Source organism: Apaloderma vittatum, unplaced genomic scaffold (genome assembly GCF_000703405.1).
Source record: "Apaloderma vittatum isolate BGI_N311 unplaced genomic scaffold, ASM70340v1 scaffold37870, whole genome shotgun sequence".
In the NCBI taxonomy this organism is placed as follows: Eukaryota; Metazoa; Chordata; class Aves; order Trogoniformes; family Trogonidae; genus Apaloderma; species Apaloderma vittatum.
This window is the reverse complement of record NW_009695716.1, coordinates 3268-24660: the sequence shown is the minus strand read 5'-3', so window position 1 is coordinate 24660 and position 21393 is coordinate 3268. Positions and strand designations below refer to the sequence as shown.

The 21393-nt window shown below is 41.4% G+C and overlaps 1 protein-coding gene across 1 annotated transcript; it reads left to right on the top strand.

The window, feature by feature from the left end:
* Positions 1-3790: 3790 nt before the first annotated feature.
* Positions 3791-20543, top strand: PITPNA (phosphatidylinositol transfer protein, alpha; the record flags this gene model as incomplete). Its single annotated transcript, XM_009872206.1, has 10 exons — positions 3791-3821; positions 9637-9782; positions 10364-10455; positions 14111-14118; positions 15052-15126; positions 15509-15592; positions 16945-17022; positions 17923-18033; positions 19646-19768; positions 20496-20543. Coding segments are annotated over 10 exons (796 nt in total), but the record flags the coding sequence as incomplete, so codon positions are not given.
* Between the last annotated feature and the right edge of the window lie 850 nt (positions 20544-21393).

Below are 21393 nucleotides of genomic sequence, written 5' to 3'. Positions count from 1 at the left end.
GTAACAGGCAGAACCCTAGGCTAAGTGCTAGGTTCAGGTGCATGAAAAGATAATTAACTTCTTCTATACCATCTGTTTTGTTGGTATTTTCCAACAAATTTAGTGGGTTAATGAACTTTTCCTCTTAGAGCAGCTGTCTGGTTTATTTCTATTCACGTTCGTGTATCTTTTTCATGCTTCTGCTTCCGAGCTCCTGCCCTCTGCTGCAGTAAAGCTCACTTGCCAGTGAGCTGTGCTAACTACAGGGTGTCTCATACAGATAGGAACATGTTTACTTGGAATTTTCAGATTTCTGAGAGTAGGAAAAGTTCATTTGGATGAGCATCACTTCCAAAAGTAATTTTACTTGATATTATTATAACTTAGGTCACCAAATTGACACTTTCACACTGCTTGTTTTAGGAACAAAATGTAAAGTGTGAATGTTAAGACTGAAGATTAAAAGAGCAGAATTACTAGATTTGGTTCCTTATACAGGAAACTTTCTGTTTTCAGAAGGGTCACCAAACCTTTTAAGTTTTGTCACTAGCTTTATGGTCCTGTTTCTTTTCTTCCCGTTTTTGTGCCTTTATTAAGACATATGTAGCTTTAAGGACTCTCAAGGTTGCCGCTGTACTTTAGAAATGAGCATTTATTTTTCACTTGTTGGGATTCCCAGCTGCCTTTAACAGTTGCACATTCCGAGTTGTGCCACTCTGTCCATTCTGGTACAAATCTCCTGTGGTGTTGTAGGTGAAAGTTGCTCCTTTTGCTTGATATTTGAGCTTTGTCTGAATCTCACGTTCCAGGAAGCAATTGTTTAAGGCACATAGAAACTACTTGTTTTGGTGTGACCTGGAGATTTGAAGTACTTGGCTGTTATTGTGTGGTTAGTTCTGGTTGCCCCAACGCTGCACACAGGTACCTTATTCTCTACCTGGTGAGGATGGTAAAAGTATGAGCTGTAACTGCAGGTCATCTGAGCAGATTACTCCTTCATTTCTGAGACCCCTTGTCACATGCTCCCTACTAAATCAAACGGGTATTATTATGTGCTCCATAGGTATTTTAGGAGACGTTACAGAAATCGAGCAATATAACAGAAACCTGGTGTCTCGTGTTTGATTGTCAGACAGTTCGTATCATCGTTTTGGTACAGCTTCTGGTACTGATGGTTATGCAGTGATAGATTTAAGGTTTTCATTTGATGTCCTCAGTCTTTCAGACTTCATTTCTGCCTATCCATGGTGCATGGGCTTTGTTCATTTGTTCGATTGTAGGTTTTTGGTTTGGGGGTTTGTAAGTGCTGGCTGAGGTCTTGCCTTGCTCTCCTTATTTTGATTTAAACTGTGTCTGAAGACCTTGAGGAGAATCAGAGTGTAGAGACTCACTTCCCTCTCCTGTGAAGTGACGATAATGACACTGACCTTCTCTGCAGCTGTAGTTCCCTTTTCTGTCATTTGAGGCAGATTTTAATATACATCATTTTCAGGCCTTTGATATGGCAGGCAACCACGTAATATAATTTTTCATGAGTTGATCAGGTTTTGTCCTAAAGTTAGTAGTCTTTGTTCCTATTGCTGCTTCTGTGGATCCTCTTTCTTTCTCCTTCTTTATCATTCGACTGCCTATAAGTATTAGTCATCCCCTGCAATCTTGGTTTGCTAGGCTGAACGAATTATAAACTATTTACTATTTAACTTCCTTGGGTTTCTGTTTCTGTTTTCAGGAACGTTGAACTCTAAGATAATATTCAGTTCTAGTGTCATCCGATTTCCTAAACAGAATTTCATTAGCTTACATTGGTCTTTTTATGCCAAATTTTCTAAAGAAAAATACTTAACCTCCATTCAAAAGCCATTGTTTCTTTCCTGTTTCTTGGTCTTTCACCTTTACTTATCACCCTATCCCTATCCCCCCACAGCAGTACTAACCAGGTAACTAACCTAATAATATGCTCAATAACATAGTCTGCCTGTGGAAATACATTTTCTTTTTTTAAATTTCTCCCTTATGTAAGGAATTCCATACTGAATTGGACCAAAGGTCCTCTTGCCTTCTAGCAGATATTTTTAGGGAACTGTGTTAATAGTGAGTAGAAAGATTGTTGTTCTGTATATCTTACCAATAAGTGGCATATGGACTGCTATGAATTGACCAAAGCCCATTTTGAAGTTTCTTATACCTCTGTTTGGCAAGGAATCCCGTAACTTAAGTTGGCATGATGTAAAGAAGTCTCAGATTTATTGCCTAATGATTTTTATTCTTTCTTGAGTTGTTCTGTTGTAAGATATAGTCGTCATTCCTTTTCTATTCACTTTTTCACACCATTCATGACTTCGATGCTCTACCATATCTTAACCCTTTAGCTGTTTTTTCTTCCAAGCTGAAAAGTCTAGTCTAGCTACTCTTTTCTCACACAGAAGCTTTTTCCCATCTCAAATCATCTTTTTTTGCCTTCCTTTACTTGTTCTGTATGCTCTTTGAGATGAGGTGAACAGAATTATGTTCAATATTCAAGATGCTGATGCATGAGAGATTATGTCGTAACTGTCTTTTTTGTGTGTCTGTGTACCTGTGGTGTTCCAGCTGCTGATGCTGTGTTTACCTTTGAACTGCCACTGAGCTGATGTTTCCACTTCCTTTAGGACACCAAGTTATTTGTTGGCGATAGCTACTTTTGGGCTGATTAATCCCATGTGCTTGGGGAAGACGAGTGCCTATAGTGCATTATTTTGCTTTTATTGACGCTGAACTTCATCCACCATTCTCAGCAGCTCTTTCTGCAGTACTTTGCAGCTGGCATAAACCGTTACTGTCATAAGTAATCTTGCATAATCTGTAACCTTCTGCCCCTCTTATGGTTTGTTCTTGTGGTATCTTGCTGGTAACATTCCTCTAGTGTAGAAAAAAAACCCTCTTGATTTTCATGAGCATTGCTTTTTAAAATGCAGTTTATTAATAAAGAGGACTTTTTCTGATCTCATTACATTCTAATTTCTTTGAGACTAATTCCCAAAGAATTGGGAATTCTTCCATCCACAGTAGCTGTATCCATTTCGTATCTGTATCTTGCTTTGCTTGTTTCAACATCATCCTTACTGAAAGCAGAGGTCAAATACAAATCCAGTTTTGGAGATAGATGTATTTTTTAAGACTTTAACATCTGTGCATTTTTTAAATCTAGTTTTATTCTTGTCTTTTCCAAAAAATCTCAGTGTGACTTCTGACAGTATTTGTTCCATAGCTGATTCTAAGAGACATTCAGGAAACCACAACGTGAAAAAAAAAAATGACTCATATATAGAAATGGCAACACCTTCCTTTGCAGTCAGCTCTGAGAAAGCCTTCCTTGTAGTTCTCTCCTTAGTGTTGGTTTAGGACATACAAGCAAGTCGTGCAGTGGCTTGTGACTATCACAGATCTCTGCAGAATTGCGGAAGCACGTAGGAACACTCTATTACAGCTTGGTGAGAAATAAGATGTGACCGTTCAAAGGAAGTAACGAGAAGGAACATGCAACTGTTTTGATGCTGTGTGGATTTGTAGGCTGGTAAGGGTCTATGAGAATTAGACAGTTTTAGTCTAGAATTTCAGTTATGTTGTCTCGTGTATTGAGTCTCTTTGAGGCTGTCATGTAATAAATGGTCTTGGGACTAAAAAGTAAGCACTAGGGATTTTAGGTCTAGGTGGATGTTGGAATATCGTGGAGAGAGGAGAGCTGTCTAGCCGTTGCTGTGAGGAATGCATCATGTAAATTTTGCACCTGCGAGGATGTTTGTTAACTCTCTGTTTTTGTATTCCCTTTCAGCCGCGTTATCCTGCCTGTGTCTGTGGAGGAGGTAAGTCCTTTACTTCTTCCTTCCTTTCTTTAGGGCTGTAAATAAACTTGTGATCAAAGCAGACTGAATGAACAAAAACTGGAAAGTACAAGAGAAGGATATAGCTTTCTTTAGGACCCCTGTGAGCTGTTACTCATTCACCATCATTTTGACCAAATAATAGAGTTTCTTTAAGCTTGGGGGTACTGATTATCTCTCCTGTAAAGTACTTTCAGATGTGTTGATTACAAATCTTGACTTGTCAGACTGCTCTGAAATACAGTTTCCTTTTGATTAATACTATTGTTCTTTTTTCTGTTTTTTTAACATGAAGAGAAAGCTTTAATACAAATTTAAATTACCTTTTAAACTGTGTTTTGCTGGAACTCTTGTTTTAAACTCGTGGACAGAGAGCAACAATTTCTTCTGATTTGTGAGGCTGGTATAGCAAAAGACTGATTGTGTATATTGGTCTTAGGACTTATTAAGACCTGTCTTCCAGCTTTTGCAGAAATCCTTCCAGGCGTGTTTTTTCTCCCCGTGTTATTCTTGGCTGTAAGCCTTTGGTTTGTGAGCTCTGATCAAGGGCTTGTTCTAACTCTTAGGGAGAGCTGTGATAACAACACTCTTGTTCGTTTTTCTTTTCCCTAAATATAGCAGCTACTGTGGCAGAGACAGTGGTGAGCAGGATCGTGGCAGCACTGTTTTAAGCATACCCCTTTTATAACTCTGCTTTACTGACAGAACACAGCTTACAGCTTGAGTGGTGTGTTCCTGTAGCTGTGGGGCTGTCTAGTAAAAGAACGGCAATGTCTAAGCCAAATTCCTTGTTGCTGCGTGACAGGCATGGCCTGCTGATAGAAAGCCTAGACCTCTGATCAGAGAGCGGTTTCAGGTTTGTTTTGGTTCCAGAATGAGGGTGTTAATGCTAAAAGTCTGTCTGTTGCTTACTCCTAACCTGTAGCTTATATACTTTCTGCATCCATCTGTTTGAAGCAGTTTTAACAGAAGTCCAACTGAAGTATTAGAGTAAGTATGTTTAGATCTTTTGTTGTGCCTGAGTGCTGTGTATATGGGGAAGTGCTTGACAAGGAAAGGACTAACACGATAAGCTTTATCGAATAAGCAAAGGATGCAAACTTCTAAGTTAAATGGTAAGGTACTCCAGAGCTTAATAAACAGAAGGGCTTAACCTAAGTAACAGGAGCTCTTCCTCGTAGTAAAGCCTCCTAGGTATCAAGCTGTGTAAAGAGAAAGTCAAAGCATCAATATACAGATTGTTTCTCTGAGGAGGTTAGACTGGATGACTGGATGGAACCCAGCACAGGGTTTTTCTCAGTTCTCTGATACTAGGATTAACCTTCATCCAGTTAAAGCGAGTCCATCGCTATGCTCTTTTCCCTCCCTGGCTGGCTGTTCAGTGCCAGGAGTGTTTGAGCCTTGTGTGTAGGCTGCCTGTGTGGAAAATTGAGGTTTCTGGTAGTATGTAAATCTGTCGGTCTCTAGCAGCCTCCTTGTCTGAGGACGTCCTGGAGTCATCTATTTCAGAAGGTGTATCCTGTCCTCTAGATCAGAGGAGTTCCAGAGAATTGAATAACCTACTGAAAAGTCTATAAAGTGCAGATCAAATACACATCATTAAAAGTGAAGGAACAAAAATACCAGAGTCTACACCTTGATGGGCTTGGATTGTGTATAGACCACCAGCTTGACCAGATTTAATTTCTCCCCAAACTTGTGTATTGTCACCATGTCCCCAGGCGATCCTCTTTTCAAAGCCTGGTGGTTCTCATGTGATAGGCTGCACTTCAGGAACCAGTTAGATAAGTGAAGAGTTCTAAAATTCAGTTAGCTTTGCATATGTACTGGTGTGATGTGGTACTTTTAAAGATATGCTGAAGAAGAAAGGTTATTTCCAGTATTGACCCAAAGGATGACTACTGCTTTGCATTTGTGTATTGCTTCTTCCCCCTTCTTGTGTGGAAAGATGCTGACACATCTGTGCACCGCTCAGTCACTACTACGAAACAGCTGTGAAAACTTTATTGCTTTCAAGGATCGCCTTGTGCACCAACTCTTAAATAGGGCTCTGGAGAATTGTGGCTCTTGACTGTGTAGCTGCTTATTCATCATCTCCACTGGCAAGAGGACTTCTGAGTCTGCTTTAATATGGTCAGCTTTTGCTGAAAAGACTGAAGAGTTCATGCCTCCTGCATGCAAATTGTTGCCAAAAAATCTGATGCCAATTTGTAAGATAGGGAATGAAATGAATTATGACTTTAAGGCATTGTAATAGGGCTGAGGGAGTCTTCTGTGTCCTTGTGTGATATGCCAGGGATACTATGTTCAGTCCCCTCCACCCTAGCAAATGGAGCTTAACCAATAGTAAGGAATTCAGGAGAAAACTAATGATCAGGAAGGCATTGGGGAGATGTGACTTAATGAATAAAGACATCAGTGCTGAACAGTTAGCCAAGTAACTGCAAGGATGGGAACAAAACGATGGAAGAGAAGCCCTGGTGATGACTACAAGTTGAAGGCTGGGATGTAGGAGTTAGACTGTAGCAGATCTGTCTTCTACCAGGAAACTCTGCCAAAAGGTGGTCCCGCTCAAGTGCGGGCTGCAAGCTGCACTCCTGTGTTGTTTTATACATTGTCGCACTGCAGGGAGCAGAAAGAAAAAAACCTTGTTGTATCTTAGGTGCTAACCTTTACCAACATCGCGTTGCACAGTGCCAACTTGGGGAGTGAGGACTCAGCGGCTGTGTGGGTGTCTTGCCAGCTGCTGCTTTGAAATGCTGGTATGGATTAGAGCTGTGTGTACACATTCTGTGCTGCCTCTTTGTTCCTCTCACATGGGAAGGAGCTTGCCAAGCGCAAAGGACTCTTATTTATTAATTGTGTTCAAAGCTGCTTTCAGGAAAGTAACTGCTCTTGGAGATGGCGACATTGAGATCAGGCCTTCTGAAAGATATTTGATGTAATGAAGATGTGCTGTTGGCCTTATTAGAGGTGTTGTAACACAGATCAAGACATGAGTTCTTGCAAAAGATAAGAAGGTTGTTGGAACTCTCAGGTTTGCAGGATAGATCTGTCTGACACTTTGGGCTTAATAGAACCAGAATCTGTTTTCCAGTTAACTTTTACAGGCAGGTGCTGTGAGATTTGTTCATCGGGACAGTTTTATTTGGCACTTTTCCTCTTTTATCAATGCGATTAGAGGATCAGAAATAACAGGGGAGATTAAATGGTGAAGATGCCAAACCGAAGGGCTTATCCTCTTAGTGTCTGAACTTCGACCCATGTATGTGAAAAGGGAGAAGGAATGAATGAGATACTGTTACAAGGAGGAGTTAGTTTGTGCCCCTGGAGACCCATCCTGAGACTTGCTGCAAAGCAGTCAAAGCCGTTCAGTCCTGCCATCTAACGCTGTAGTTGCCAGGCCCATGATAAGATCTCTTCTCTATGAGCGTACCTGTGGCTCTTACTCTACTAAATCCACTTGCTTCTAAGATTTCACAACTCTAATGTTTTGCTCCTTTGGAGAGAGTAGAGTATTCTGTTATGTATGGTCATGAGGAAAGCAGTGTAGTGTCTGAAATGCCGGAAGGCAGAGTTGTGTTGCAGCCCAGAATCCAGCTTGCTGGTGACAGTGCAGGAACTGTCCAGCCAGGGCAGGAGTGCCTGTATAACCTGGGCCAGTACCTTCTGGAGACATCCAGCAGAGCTCTTGCACTTAGCTTGAAAGTGGTCTGGTGGGCTTCTTGCCCTGCCCCAGATGACATGAGGCCGGGATATGTAGCCTTATTACTTTGGCTTACAATCTACTGCTTTTAATACGTGTTTTCTTGGTCTTTGTTAGCACCAGGTGATATGAAACACCGTAGAGCTTAGGTATTGTTTTTGTTTTGGACTCTAACAATGAAATAAATTTAACCACTGTAGAAATCTCTCTTCATTGCTGAAGATGTACCAGCCCAGCCAAGTATTTCTGGATTGTGAGCTTAGAGCAGTGTTCCACTTTTCCAGCCTGGGTTTTGGTGCAGGGAGTGGTAAGTGCTATTCCTGATTCTGCTGCACAGCCCTATGCTGGAGAAAAGGAAGAAGGCCTAAACAGTGTTCTGTTGCTTTATAGTTATGTTTTGGAGTTTTGGGGGCTTTTGATTTTAATTTTTTTTTAAATCATTGCACTTCTGATATCTCATGCATTGTGGATTACCCTTTCAGACTGTCTCTCTCTACTGCCTTTGGCAGCGGTTACTGTTTTGCTCACTTTCAGTTCTGAAAACTTAACTCTGTTAAGTTTAAACACTTCCTTTTGTCTTGGTACTTTAGCTTCTTCATCCTCGAACCTTGTCTGTTCATCTAACTTCACCTCAAAGAGACCTGCTTGAATTTTCTTCATTTGATCATGTTTCTTTTGGGCTCTGCATTTCTTTTTTAGCTACCAGAGGCAAGAGTCTGTTAGTCTTTACATCTTCTGCAGAGAAGAATGTTCTCTTTTTGCTCATATTCTTGATTTTTTTCCTCTGTTCTTTCCTGTGAAACATTTCGGCATGCTGCTTATCAACAAGATTGTGTTAGTGTGAAGTAGTTTGAGTGATTCCTAGGAAATAATGCTGCTGAGAGTCTGTAAGAGACTGAAAAATGATCTTATGATAAGAATTTTACTGTATGTTGAAATTCTGTGCTCTCCATGTTAGTGGTTTAATGCTTGGGGCTAAGAGGAAGTGTGACACACAAAAAAACCCCAACCCAAAATGAAGATGATAGAAAAAACTATAGGGGTTTATGGCAATGACAGCGTGGATCAGCTGGTCATCTGGGACACTAGTTGGCTCAGTTGTTTTGTTAGATAAAGTTTTCAAATGGTTTTAGTTACGTGAAAATAAAACATCATTTGGGGTTGGATAAAGACAGCTGAGAAGGAAGAAGAGGCTTAGTTGTAGAGAACTTGACAGAAGAGAGTTTGAAATGAGTTCAGAAGGGAAATGGGTGTTCACTGGAAGGACCTGGTCAGATCATACTGTCAGTTTTGGCAAAAGAGTCTGAGCATGTCAGTAGGCCTTGTCATAAAGGCCAAGAAGGGTAATTTCAGTATATTCAGCCTTAAGAAGCAGCAGCATTTCATTGGAAAGCCCACTGGTGCAAATGCTCTCTTTACTTCAAGCTTCTTATTTAGTTGTTTTGAACTGCACTTGGGTGATGCTCATCTTTGATCCTAATGGGCTCCTAAGCTGTGCACATCTAACAAGTATGTTTCTCAGAACACTTAAATTTGATGGTGCAAGTACGCTTGATTTTCTATGTCCCTTCTGCAATTCTTCATTCCTTTCCCTCCTACTCTCTGTCTTGTCAAAAAGCTTCATGTGAAGTGCTTCGGGACTCTTCTGGACAAAAAGTACTGTATGCTTATTCATTTAGGACTGGCAGTGCGTTATTCTCTGTTTGACCTGAACAGTTGGGGCACCTGTGTGCCAAAAAGAGTGAAAAACAATGGATTTTGCTACAGTGTGCCTGAGGTCGTCCGCATTCTCTTTAAATGTCCTGGTGCTCCTTTAATTTGTTTTACTTTTTACTTCTGAATTTGTATTGGTTTGGATCTTGAGATTTAAGGGTTAAAGGTAACTATCCTATTGGGAGTGCTCTCCTCCTAGCTTACCACTCAGGCTTCCTATATCAGAATAAAAATAAATGAGCTGCTTATCTGGGCACACAAGTGGATTTTCTTTTCTCTGCCTTCTCCCCAGATAATACATTTATCCGTGGCTGCTTCTGGTAAAGTTACGCCTTCTGAATTACAGCTCTCACAACAGTGTGTCTTTAACTCCTTTAGTATCAAGTGGGACAGCTGTATTCTGTGGCGGAAGCCAGTAAAAATGAAACTGGCGGAGGTGAAGGCGTGGAGGTCCTGGTGAACGAACCCTATGAAAGAGATGGAGAGCGGGGGCAGTACACACACAAGATCTACCACTTACAGAGGTACGTAGAACATTTTATTCCCAGAGCTGGGCATGGCTTCTTGGGCAAGAGGAGCTGGAGGAAGATGCAATAGGGTGGCAGCAACTGTAGAAATCACAGCTTGTGTACAGGCTAAAAGACATGGAGGTAAGACGGGAGTGCAAAAACAGCTGGCCCATGGTACAGCTGGCAGTGAGCATCATTGGTACTCCTGTGCACACCTGTAAGCATGGTGATCGTCCCAGGAAAATCTGGCTCCGAGCTTTTAAAAGCAAATATGATCCTGTTACCTGGTATTTTCCTACTTGACCAAAATGCCTGCTAGATTTCAACCTGTTTTCAGTCTCCTTCTCCCCTCCCCTTCTTTTTTCTTTCCTCTCATTATGCAAAGAAGGTTTAGATTAACCTGCCTCAGTCAGCAGTCTCTCGAAACCGTCGCACTGGGGGTGAGGAGAACTCACCAATTCCATGAATGTTCAAGTGCGAGTCTCTAGCGTCTGCATTTCACGTGATGTTCTGCCTGTCTCCATAGTGTCTGGGCCACAGTTGTCATTACATGTAGTTCTTACTAATACCTTTCTTCCCATTTCCAAATTCTGCAGCAAAGTGCCAACATTTGTGCGAATGCTGGCCCCTGAAGGAGCTCTGAATATACACGAAAAAGCATGGAACGCCTATCCCTACTGCAGAACTGGTGAGTGCATGAGGACGACTGTGGATTGTTGGCTTTTTGTTTTTTTAGGGGCGAGGAGGAGGATGGAAGGGGATAAGGAAGGAGGTAGCCAGCAGGGAAGCTGTTTCAGCTCTTAAATCTTGGATTTCTGCGTAAGCTCTCTTGTGGTCAGGAAAAGCAAAATATAGTGCTATGGAGTTAAAAGAAATGCCCTTGTCTGGTGTGCTGCTAATGAATGAAGATGGTAACGAAAAGAACAGATTAAGGACTGGATGTTGGTCCTACTGAAGGAACAGATGTGTAAGACTAGAGAAATGGACTCAAGTCCAGCATAACCTGGTGGGGAAAAATCTGGAAGATGCAAATGGGGAAGATCTTGGTTGCCTCTTGCTTAGTGCAGCTGGGTGAGAGCGGGTGCTGTGTGACTGACATTGGCTCAGCTGCAGAGTCCGAGGGTGGTGAAGATTGAACAGGTAGTGCTGCGAGTTGCTTTGGGGTTGGGGGCCTGACACAGATATCCCCATGTCATGCACCAAGTGTGAAGTGAATCCGTCTGTCAGTCTGGGGTGAGGCTGAGGAAGCTGTGCAAAGTGGTGAAATGATGTCAAACCTGTTTTCTACTGGAGTGTTTAGTATCTTATTTACTCACTGAAGTTATCAGCCACAGTGTTTAACCACGGCTGTTTTTTCTGGTCGTCTTTGCTGTAGGAACTCCAAATTTGACTTTGCCTCCAAATTCAGGCAGCATTTTTGGCTGTGTTTTATGATGTTTGTCTTTCTGCTATTTGGTAGTGCTACAGTTGCTATGGGAACGGTAAACTTGAATTCCAACTGTTGTTGAAACTCAATATCGAAAAAAATATATTTTAACTATTTACTTAAGAGAATTTTAAATTAAGTGTTTTAAAATACAGAAAAAGCCTTTCATTGAGGGAGGACAATGTTACTTCAGTACATGAAATTACGTGCAGCAGTCCGGTAGAGTGGTTATTTCAGATACAAAATTCAGATACCATCATCAACTGCAGAACAAGTTTTTAATGTGTCACATAATTCAAGATGCAGAAACAATGTTATTTACAACCTATTTTTCTTATTTTTATGTAGTTTTCTTTCTGCATATTAAATAAATTGGCTAGTAAATGTCCAGTGTATTTCTGTGTTAAGTACATTGAACTAGTTTAAATGCAAACAGTTCTTTGGAAACAGATTCAAGTTGACTCCCGTAGGTTTGGTTAAGCATAATGCCTAGCTCTGTGCTCCTTTCTTCTCCACCACTGTCTGAAACAAAGGTATGCAGTTAGCTGTTTTGATACTGTTAGCTGCTTATCTCCCTCACTTGCACACTGCTAAAATTCTACTTAAATGGAAAAAATGTGGTGCTAAAATCCAGTACAAGACTTTCCAACACAGTCAAACGGATTTCAGATTTTGATATGCTAGAAATTACAACATAACCAAAAAAATCCTGGACTGTAATAAACGCTAACATAAAATACAAGATAGAAAGCGCTTTGTTGTGAAGGTAGGAGCAGAAGGCAGTTTTTATGCGGAGGCTGGCAAATCTGGTTAGAGAATCTGCCAGCCTGACGTGAATCAAGAAAAGCTCAGAAAGTTACTGAAACTTGCACTAGTTGGTACTGGGCGGGGGGGAGAACCCGTGTATGTGGTGTAGCTGCCGTACGCATTAGCATTTTGCTTTGGGATGTGCTTCAGTATTGTGGTCTTCCATGAGGAGACTCTGATGGCCTCATGTGAATATTCGTGCAGCGTAAAATGCCGTGCAGGCTCACACCAAGTGCTGTGGCTTTCTTTTGAACTCGAGAGCCAGGGACACGGTAAGAACTGAACCTGGTTTGACTGCGTGGGAGTTAGTGGTACTTCTGCCCGTGCCCTCTCCTAACAAGGTGACACTAGCATGCTACTTACCTCCACATCAGCTAGTACACAGAACCTTCAAAATTTTAATAAAGCAATATTTTTAGTTAATTGTGCCTCACGGTATTTTTTTAATTATATGAAATCATCCTTCTTACACTTCCCAATATCTCTACTCAAAACCTCAATTATTACTTTAATATGCGTATTATTTACCATTACCAAAGACGTGCTGCAGACTGAGGGAATTTACCTGCTTAGCTTGTGACTTTCTGCAATTCTGCTTGCTTGTTTGTGCTGTAATATGTTGTTTTTATGTACTTTGAGTGGAAGCCTTGCTTTGTTCCTTTGAGGGTATGAACTGTAAATGACATTGTTGTCGTTTGCATTTACAACTTTTACAGTAAAAACGAAGTGAGGATTGCCTAGTAGTTCTAACCGTGGGCTGGTGCCAAGGAGAACAGTCGTCTTTTCTGTAGTCTGACTTAAATATTAATGTTGCCTAAATGTTTTTAGAAAAGCAATTTGATGTGAGTTCCACTCTTCTGAGTGTCGGTATGGCCCATGGCCAAATGTCAAGAAACTGAGAAGGTATAACTGCAGCTGAAATGTGTAGGAGTTGCTGCTGTAACGCCTCAAGTGCGGGCTCTAATTTTGTAGCAAGCTGAACATCTAAGTTTTAATGGACATTTCTAAAGAGATTAATTTGTTTGCTTTACACATGAGAAGTCTTCCCCACAGAGAAGAAATTAGAAAGGTGAAGGAGCCTGTTTTAAGGCAGCTGCATCGTCAGGGTGTAGTAATGGGAAGGTGGGAATGCTCTGGTTTATAATTACTGCTGGTATTTTTGTTTGGACTACCAGGAAAAAACCTTCCTTCTTGCAGAAATAATGAAATGTTCTTTGAGATGAAGTTCAGCTTTTTAAAAATTAGCCTCAGCTCTGGTTGCTTGTTCTCTCCCTCCCTCCCAGCATGTCAGTCTGAATAATTAGCCTTCTGTAGATTGCTGTAGAAAGCAATTTTCAAATTGTTAGGGGGTGTAGAACAGCCCAAGGCCTGGCAGTAGGTAGCTGGATGTGCGTGGTAGGTGATAGGGGATGTCTACAGGATGTTGGGTTGGAAACTCGCAAGTTGTAGTAGTACCTTTGAAACGAAATTGCTTCTTAAAGAAGCCCTTGTGTTAAACTTCAGGACGAAACAGCAAAGTTCCGCTCTAGCTTCAGACATCCTTATTCTTGAGTAGAATTGCCAACATACTCTGATGGTTCAAGTAGAACAGATACTGACTGTTACAGGATCTTTAATTGCTTTTCTGTGTTGAATAATTGAGCCTTACTATCCAGGGAGTTTAGTTACCATGAGCAGCAGAGATGCAGAGGGTCTGGTTACTGCGTGCAGGAGCGATGAGGTCTGCACTGGCCTGGAATCCAGCAAGTGTTTACTTCAGAACTACGGAGAGGTTTCTTATCTGCAAGCTGAGAAAGGATTGGTGAAATGCTGTCAGCTGAACATACTTATTCCGTCTTCTCATCCAGCTGGCTGGAGTCCAGAGAGCAGAAGTGGCAGTACATAATTAATTTGCTGCTCCTCTGGGTTTCTCCAAGTCTGAGAAATTCTAGAGGGGAAGGGAGTGAAGTTAGCTGGTTTTTATTGACTTCTGCTAGTATCAGTAGCCCCCTGGGAACCTGGAATTGTCCCTGTGTTGCTGATAGTGGGAGGAGGGCTATGGTTGCTGTACATTCTTTTTTCACTAAAGTACTGTATCTCTTTCTTTCCATGTGCTGATTTCTTGGAGCAGTTATTACAGTAAGTATTGTTTTTACTGATGATCTATGGGAGCATGTGTAATGTCTGAAGTGAAGTGCTTTGGGTGTAATAAGCTCTTTAGCCTGAGCTAAAGGCACTTTAGCTTTTGTCAGTGTCATTGTAGGATCATGTAGATTTAAACCCTGGTACCAACAGCAGCATATCCACAAACGCTTTCAAGTTAGGGCCAGAGATCTTTCTTAACTGCAGCAGTGCTCAGCTTTACGAACGGGAACGTACCACTGCCTAGTTAAACTGATGATAAGAAAGTTAACTCATACCGTTATATTCCTTTGAGTAATGTCCTCTGAATTTGATATTTCCTTTTTACATGCTGCGTGTGTTTCACTGGCTTGCGCTTTTGTTTCTACTCCCTTGAGGGAGGATAGGGTTACCTTTGGAAGTCCTTTTCTATTCACAGTAATAATGAGAAATGGAAAGTTTTTTGCTTGCTTGGCAGAACTGTGCTTCTTGTCCCTTTGCTTTCCACTGTCAAAAGCTCTCAACACATCAGTTTAATAACGTTGTTCATTTGAAGAGTTACATCCAAATATGCACTGAATGCTAGATCAATAATCTGTTTGAAGAGACAATCTCTGCCTACTTAATTTATGTTACCCCTTCAAAACTCTAAATAGTGGCAGATATTGTCCTTCAAAGAAAAAGCTGTTTATAAACTCCAAATGTTTCACTAAAACAATGGAACTTACCTTCCCTCCAGTAAACAGCTCGAGGTTTGTTTCATCTTACATATGTAGTAATCAAACAATTTTGCTAAAACCAGTGATGTGTTTATAGGTGATTATGAAGTTCCCGAAGTCAAACCCCAATCAAGTTATAATTCTTTGAGCTGACTTTCCTAATGCTTATCTAGCTAATGAGAAGACAAGTTGTATATCCAGAGAATAACAAAAAGCTTTATTTTGGTGATAGAATGAGTATATGAAGGATGACTTCCTGATCAAAATTGAAACCTGGCATAAATCAGATCTTGGAACACAAGAGAATGTAAGTGCTTGTGTCGTGTATTTTGTTCATCTCTTTAATGTCACAATGCTGCTTTCTGTGCTAGATTAGAGAATTGCTCTGTGGAACTGTCTGTTCGCTGTGTCCTTGGATTTGAAATGCTTATCGCACTAGCGAGGCAGAGACTCCCTCCTGTCGGCTTCTCATATATGCTGAATAAAATTGTTCCCCAAACACTTGTTCTGTGTGAGCACCTTTGCTTCTTTAGAAGGTCTCGTATTGTGTGTTTGCTGTGGTGTCCTCTCCGTACATGGAAGAGGAACACTGGGTGTCTGCATCTTCATCGGTTTCTTTTATTTACAGTCTTAGAATGGGAGTGTTCTGGAGTTGAATCAGTTATGTTACTCCTGTACTTTCACTGCAGGTTCATAAACTGGAGCCAGATGTGTGGAAGAATGTAGAAGCTATTTATATAGACATTGCTGATCGGAGTCAAGTGCTGCCCAAGGTATGGTAGGTGGGTACGAGCTCCCTAGCGTGGAGGCCTTGTGCTAAAAGAGGGATAAAGTACAGCCTGTGTTACCAGGGCTGGTCATGGGTAACAGGACAAACAAGAGAATGGAAGGAGGAGGAAAGGCATTCCGTCAAAGTTTTTAAGCAAGCTATTAAAAGCCGTGTCAGTACTGCGTGTAGCGTGCGTTACTTAGCCTTGCAGCGCGTGTAACAGTGTATGTAGTTCTGCAGCGCTGCAGCTGATTATGGTGCTTGAGTAGCAAGAAATGGTACTGTCCTCTCCATGTGGGATCTTTTCTAAACTGCCTTCTCTCTGAAGCTGACCCGTGGCTTCACAAGTGTAGCTTGAAGTTGTGTAGCTCATACTTTGTTCTAAGAATCACTATAGTTAATGTCAGAAATTAAGGGATGTTTCTGTACTGTACTGGAAAAAACCCCACCTATATAAAAATGGAATGTTGTTTGAGTTTCTCCACTTGCTATTTCTGATACCATTCAAACATGGCTAATTTACCTGTTCTCAAACTTGGCCTTGGGTATTGAACCAGAACTAGTACTTATTTTAGCTTTTCTTTCTACTAAAGATGAATTAGCAGAACATGGGTAGCTTCCGATTCTGATAGGTTAGGTGGGTACTAAGATGTATCTGCAAATACAAACTACTCTGAATTAAAGAGCAAGGAGAATTCACCTGAAGCAGAAGACTCCCAAAGAAGATGCTACCACTTGATCGCTTCTGGCACTGAACTGATGATGATTTGAGTTTGTTTTCATTTTAATGGAACTGGCAGTAGGAGTACACACCTCAGTCTAAATCCAAGGTGTTGGAGGAAAATGTTTCAAATTGTTTCCTGTGCAATAGCGGGCATAACTGATTCCTCTTTGTTTTTGGTGATGCTGTGTGTTTGACTGTACTTGTCTTCTGGTGTGTAGTACGTGAGCATCGTACTGATACAGTGCTGTGAAAAATAGCAGATACCGTGGCTCCAGAGAACACAGCCGTTTTCTGCAGCAGCAATGTTTAGTTCCCAAAGAACGAGTGGTTCCAGGAAACCTATCCTGAGGGCCTACAGATCTGATAGTCTTCTTACCCCAAAAGAAGAGTCCTTACAAAGTTCATATCAGTTTGTTACCACTTCTTCACAGAGGTCTAGGACACAGCACAGGGGGGAGAAATATGTTTCCTTGAAGAGTGCCTGACCTAATGTTGAAGTCTGAAAACAGTAGCTCTTGAGAAGGCAGTTAGAGGTTAGTCTTTGCCCACCAGAAAAATAAATCCTTTGTGAGAATGAGCAGCTGGGTAACAGTAGGATAATTTGTGTTTAATCTTGTATGTCTGTCCAACAGGATTACAAAGCAGAAGAGGATCCAGCGAAATTTAAATCTGTCAAGACTGGACGTGGACCTCTGGGTCCCAACTGGAAGGTGTGTATTGCGTGAGTTCACAACTGTATCATCTCACATGACTAAAGTGTGGATACGGGGGCTTGGAGCCAAAGAGATACTTGGAAACCCGTGCGTTCAGTTCTGTAGAAGGAAACACAGAACTCAGCTGTGATCTGTTCTGAAGTTAAAGGATATGGAAGAGTTTGGTACAAATAGATAGAATGAGTGCCAAGAAATTGCCAGAGCCGTCTGGTATTAAGCCCAAGGGTTCACCCCAGGGAATTCAAGGGTGAAATAGCTGAGTTATGAGCAGCAGTGTTTAACCTTTCACTTAAATCCTTGGAATGTGAAGACTCTAGAAGTGCCCTTTAAAACGGACCCTGAGTGGGATCTTGGGAGCTGCGAGTGTTCAAGTCTGATCTCTGGCAGGCGGACTTAGAATTGATACGATTCATTTGGGAAGAGTGGATATGGCTCCTGTAAAAGGAAATAGGAAAACTCCACCTTACAAACCTTGCGGAGTTTTCTTTAAAGCTTGATAATTTGGTGGATGACTCGGGAGATACAATGTAATTCCAAAATGTTTTAGATAGGGACTTTATCAGAAGGCTTTTAAGGAAACTAAGTAGCCATGGCCTTACAGTGATGATACTGAAAGACATAAATGTAACGGGAATAAAAATGGAGAACAGCAAAGAGGAAGGAATAGTTCATCGTCAAAATGGAGGGAAGGCCACCTGTGGAGGACATTAGGGTCTATTATGTCCTGAAAGACCCAGGTGGTCAAAGATGTGGCAACATTTTTTGACAAAGGATAGGCAAGAATGCAAGGTGATTATGAGGAATTGTGGAAAGACTTCAATAGTTGTGACTGAAGGAGCTGCTTTCCTGAAGATGTTTGACCTGAGTCCTGATGCGAGTATCTTTGTGTCTTTGCAGAAGGAGCTGGGCAAACAGACAGACTGCCCCTACATGTGTGCTTACAAACTGGTAACAGTCAAGTTCAAGTGGTGGGGTCTGCAAAATAAAGTTGAGAACTTTATACAGAAGGTAAGTGAGCTCTATGATGGGGAGAAATGTGGAAATGAGGCATGCTTCATCTTCCATCTGCTTTAGCACTGGAGCTTCTTCCAATACTGTGTCCTGCCTGGAGCTACTGACTTGAAACACAGTGATGTCACCTCAGGCAATACAGTCAAGGCCTCTGCCTGATACTCTGCAGTCAGTTACGCTGGATTCAGTTTGCTGCTAATCCAAGGCCAGGGCTGGCTGACTGTTCTGTGACTTGGCTATTGAACTGTTTTCACTCTAATATATGAGGGTAAACTGCCTGGTTTGCATTGTTGAACAGATCAGCCTGAGCATTGCCGTTATTAGGAAGTTAATTTGTGAATGATGAGAATGGTGCATGCACACTAGGGATATTTTGGTCAGGGGCAAGACAACTTTTCGTGGGGAGATAGCTACAGCTTCAGTCACCTGATCCTAACCAGCTGAGGACCTTTCTGGCAAGTCCTGTAGTTCAAGTCATGTTTTCCTCTCCTAGACTGCTACTTGAAAAACCTGTGTTATAAAAAATAAGATGATGGGAAATTTTATTAACTCAAAAACCCTGGAAAGAGCTTTTGCTGTGTTAGAGTTCATTACCCATGAACTGCAGCAGGATGCTAGACCTGAGAATCAGTATGTTCTGTTTTCCAGGCAGGGCCATGCCTACGACTTCATGTCATGGAGACTTGTCAGTGGTTAATATTGATAAACGACAGTGCTGCTTCTGCAAAAGCAATTCCCTGGTGATATAATCTAAGGAGAACTCTTGCAGGATTTCCAATACCTGTAACAAAAGCCCTGAACAAAGCAGTGCCTTGAATCCCTTTCTCTTTATGAGTGTCTCTTCAGCTACACGTTTGTGTCAAAGTAGTTGAGCTACTTCTGATGAAAGGAAGTTATCAGATGTGAAACTAGAACTGGTAATACTGAAGTGTCTTTCCTTAATGAGGACTTCCCAAGATGCATTGTATACCTCTATCTAATATAGTGATTTTGTCTGGCTTAGCTCTTATAAAATAGAAGTAAATTGCTCCTAACTTGAAGTAGCTTGTGCACAGTAGTTACTTCTGCTGAAAGGTTTTTGGCTGTGGAAAACAAGTTTAGGCTTTTTTTTAGGTCACTGCAAAAGAAAAAAGCAAGATGGGTGCATGTCAACCCTTTATGCTTGCTGACCTCGAGTTTTTAGCAGGTCAGGGATTATTTCGAAAATACTTTTATCCTGTTTCTCCTTTTTTTCTGCACCTTCAGGCCAGCTATTGTACTCTAAGTAAACCCAACCTGGAGCAGTTTATTCAGTTAGAATAGTACTGTCAAATCAAAGGAAATTACTAAAGCATTCACTAATTCTTTCAATGTGCTGTGCAAGCTGCTGTCTAGGCTTGAACAAAAAAAATGTGCATTTCTCCAGGGATTCAAGGCTCTAGATACTCTGTTAAAAGAATAAAAATCAGCTAACTCCAGTTTCCAATTGTGGCAGCTATATAGAAAGGTGGGCGAGGGAGCTGGTTCTTCAGTGTACACATCTCTGGGAATTGTTATGATCCGGTTGGATCTGCATTAATTGCTCTATGAGTAAGCTCACTTGTATATTTTACTCCTCCTCCCTTCGCAGCAAGAAAAGCGTCTCTTCACAAACTTCCACCGGCAGCTCTTTTGCTGGCTTGATAAGTGGGTCGATCTGACTATGGAGGACATTCGTAGGATGGAGGAGGAGACCAAGCGACAGCTGGATGAGGTCAGTGGAAAAGCGGGGCAGGTGTGGGCTGTGTGAGAAACTGCTTCTATCCAGTGCAGTATAGAAAGACTGCGGCGTTGTCCTAGCGTGGTGCGTATTGTCCTCCTGCTATTTAGGTCATGCTGCTTGTGGTTGGAATGACTGGCTAGGACTCTGTTGTGCTGCCGTCTCCTAATCTTTATGGACTACTTCTGTTTGTTGTTGAGCCAATAAATGGATTGAACCACGCGTAGTGAGGGTATCACTGGCAATGATTCATTTACTGCTTTGATATCTTTGATTAGCTTTTACCCAAAGCTGAATGGTCATTTTTGTCCTTTGTTTCCAAAAACCAGTTCAGTAAAGCATTTTTAGCTCTAAGTATTAAAAGCAGGTAGTGAGGGTATGTAACGGGGTTCTTACCAAATTCATGTTTCTCATAGTAACAATGGTTACATTGTTCCCTGATTTGTGTACTGCACCGCACCCTTCTCTTCCTTCATGCTTTGGGGCATTTCATTATAGTTTCCTGTATGCTTTGCCTTTGGGATAATGGTTCCAGATCCCTCACAGACCTGCAGCTTAACCAGAAAATGGTGCTGTCATGTGCACATTCATGAACATAGATTTGGGATGCTCAGCTAAAATCTATCTTACATAAAGGAGGTAGCTTAATGTGTTCTGTACTAATACGTGCTGAGATAGTACCATGTGAGAATCAGTACTTGAATAGTGTTTCCTCTTTCAGATGAGAGAAAAAGATCCAGTGAAAGGAATGACGGCTGCAGATGACTAATACGACTTCTTCCTTGTGCACCGTAGGTATCAAGAGTTTGACAAACCTCTCTGTTGCTCTATTTAGGGTAAGAAATGATCCTGTTCATAGCTTCTGGCAGGCAAATCTGTGGTATTAATTGTTTTTGCAGTGAACCTCTTTCACTGACAAATTGACAAGTGAGTTTACTGTCTTGTTCCAGAGCTATTCTAAAGAAATGTCTGAGTGAAAAGCATAAGAAAATGTGTTAGAACATTTCGGAGACTTTACTGCTATTCTTATTTCTGTACTGTGTGTGTTACTTTCCATGGCATGCAGAGAAACTTTTGTCAGTCCTGAAAGGATAGGTTGGACCTGCAAGTAGTTAGAATACAATCCAAAACTGAAAATTCCTTGCAAATGTGTATGGAACTTCTTCCTCTTGTTGTTAACAGTATTTACTAATGGGCCAGGGCCTGGAGCTCTGCTTCAATGTTACAGGAGAAGCAGTGATAATTTTAAGGCTTTTGACTTCCCATCTGTGTCCCAGCGAGTGTGCTGACTGGGCAGGGGAAGGGCTATCGTACTGGAGTGCATATGTGAATTTGCTTTTGTTGGCCAGATCCCCAGGCTGTGTTCTAGGCAGTGTGCTGGATGATAACATGGAAGCAGTGTGAGAAAGTTGAACCGTATTCTCTTAAATTGTGTAATTGATTTGGTGTTTGATGGATTTTTTTAGACACTGTACAAAAATATGGTTTAATATGAAGGAGGTAAGAAGGCAAGGAGAAAGAGGAGACTGTCTATTTGTTTAGAGAACTCCCAAGTTCCTAGCCCCAACTTTTCTAGGGCAGTAGAGCACCACCCCAGCTGTCCTTGGGGAGAATGGGGC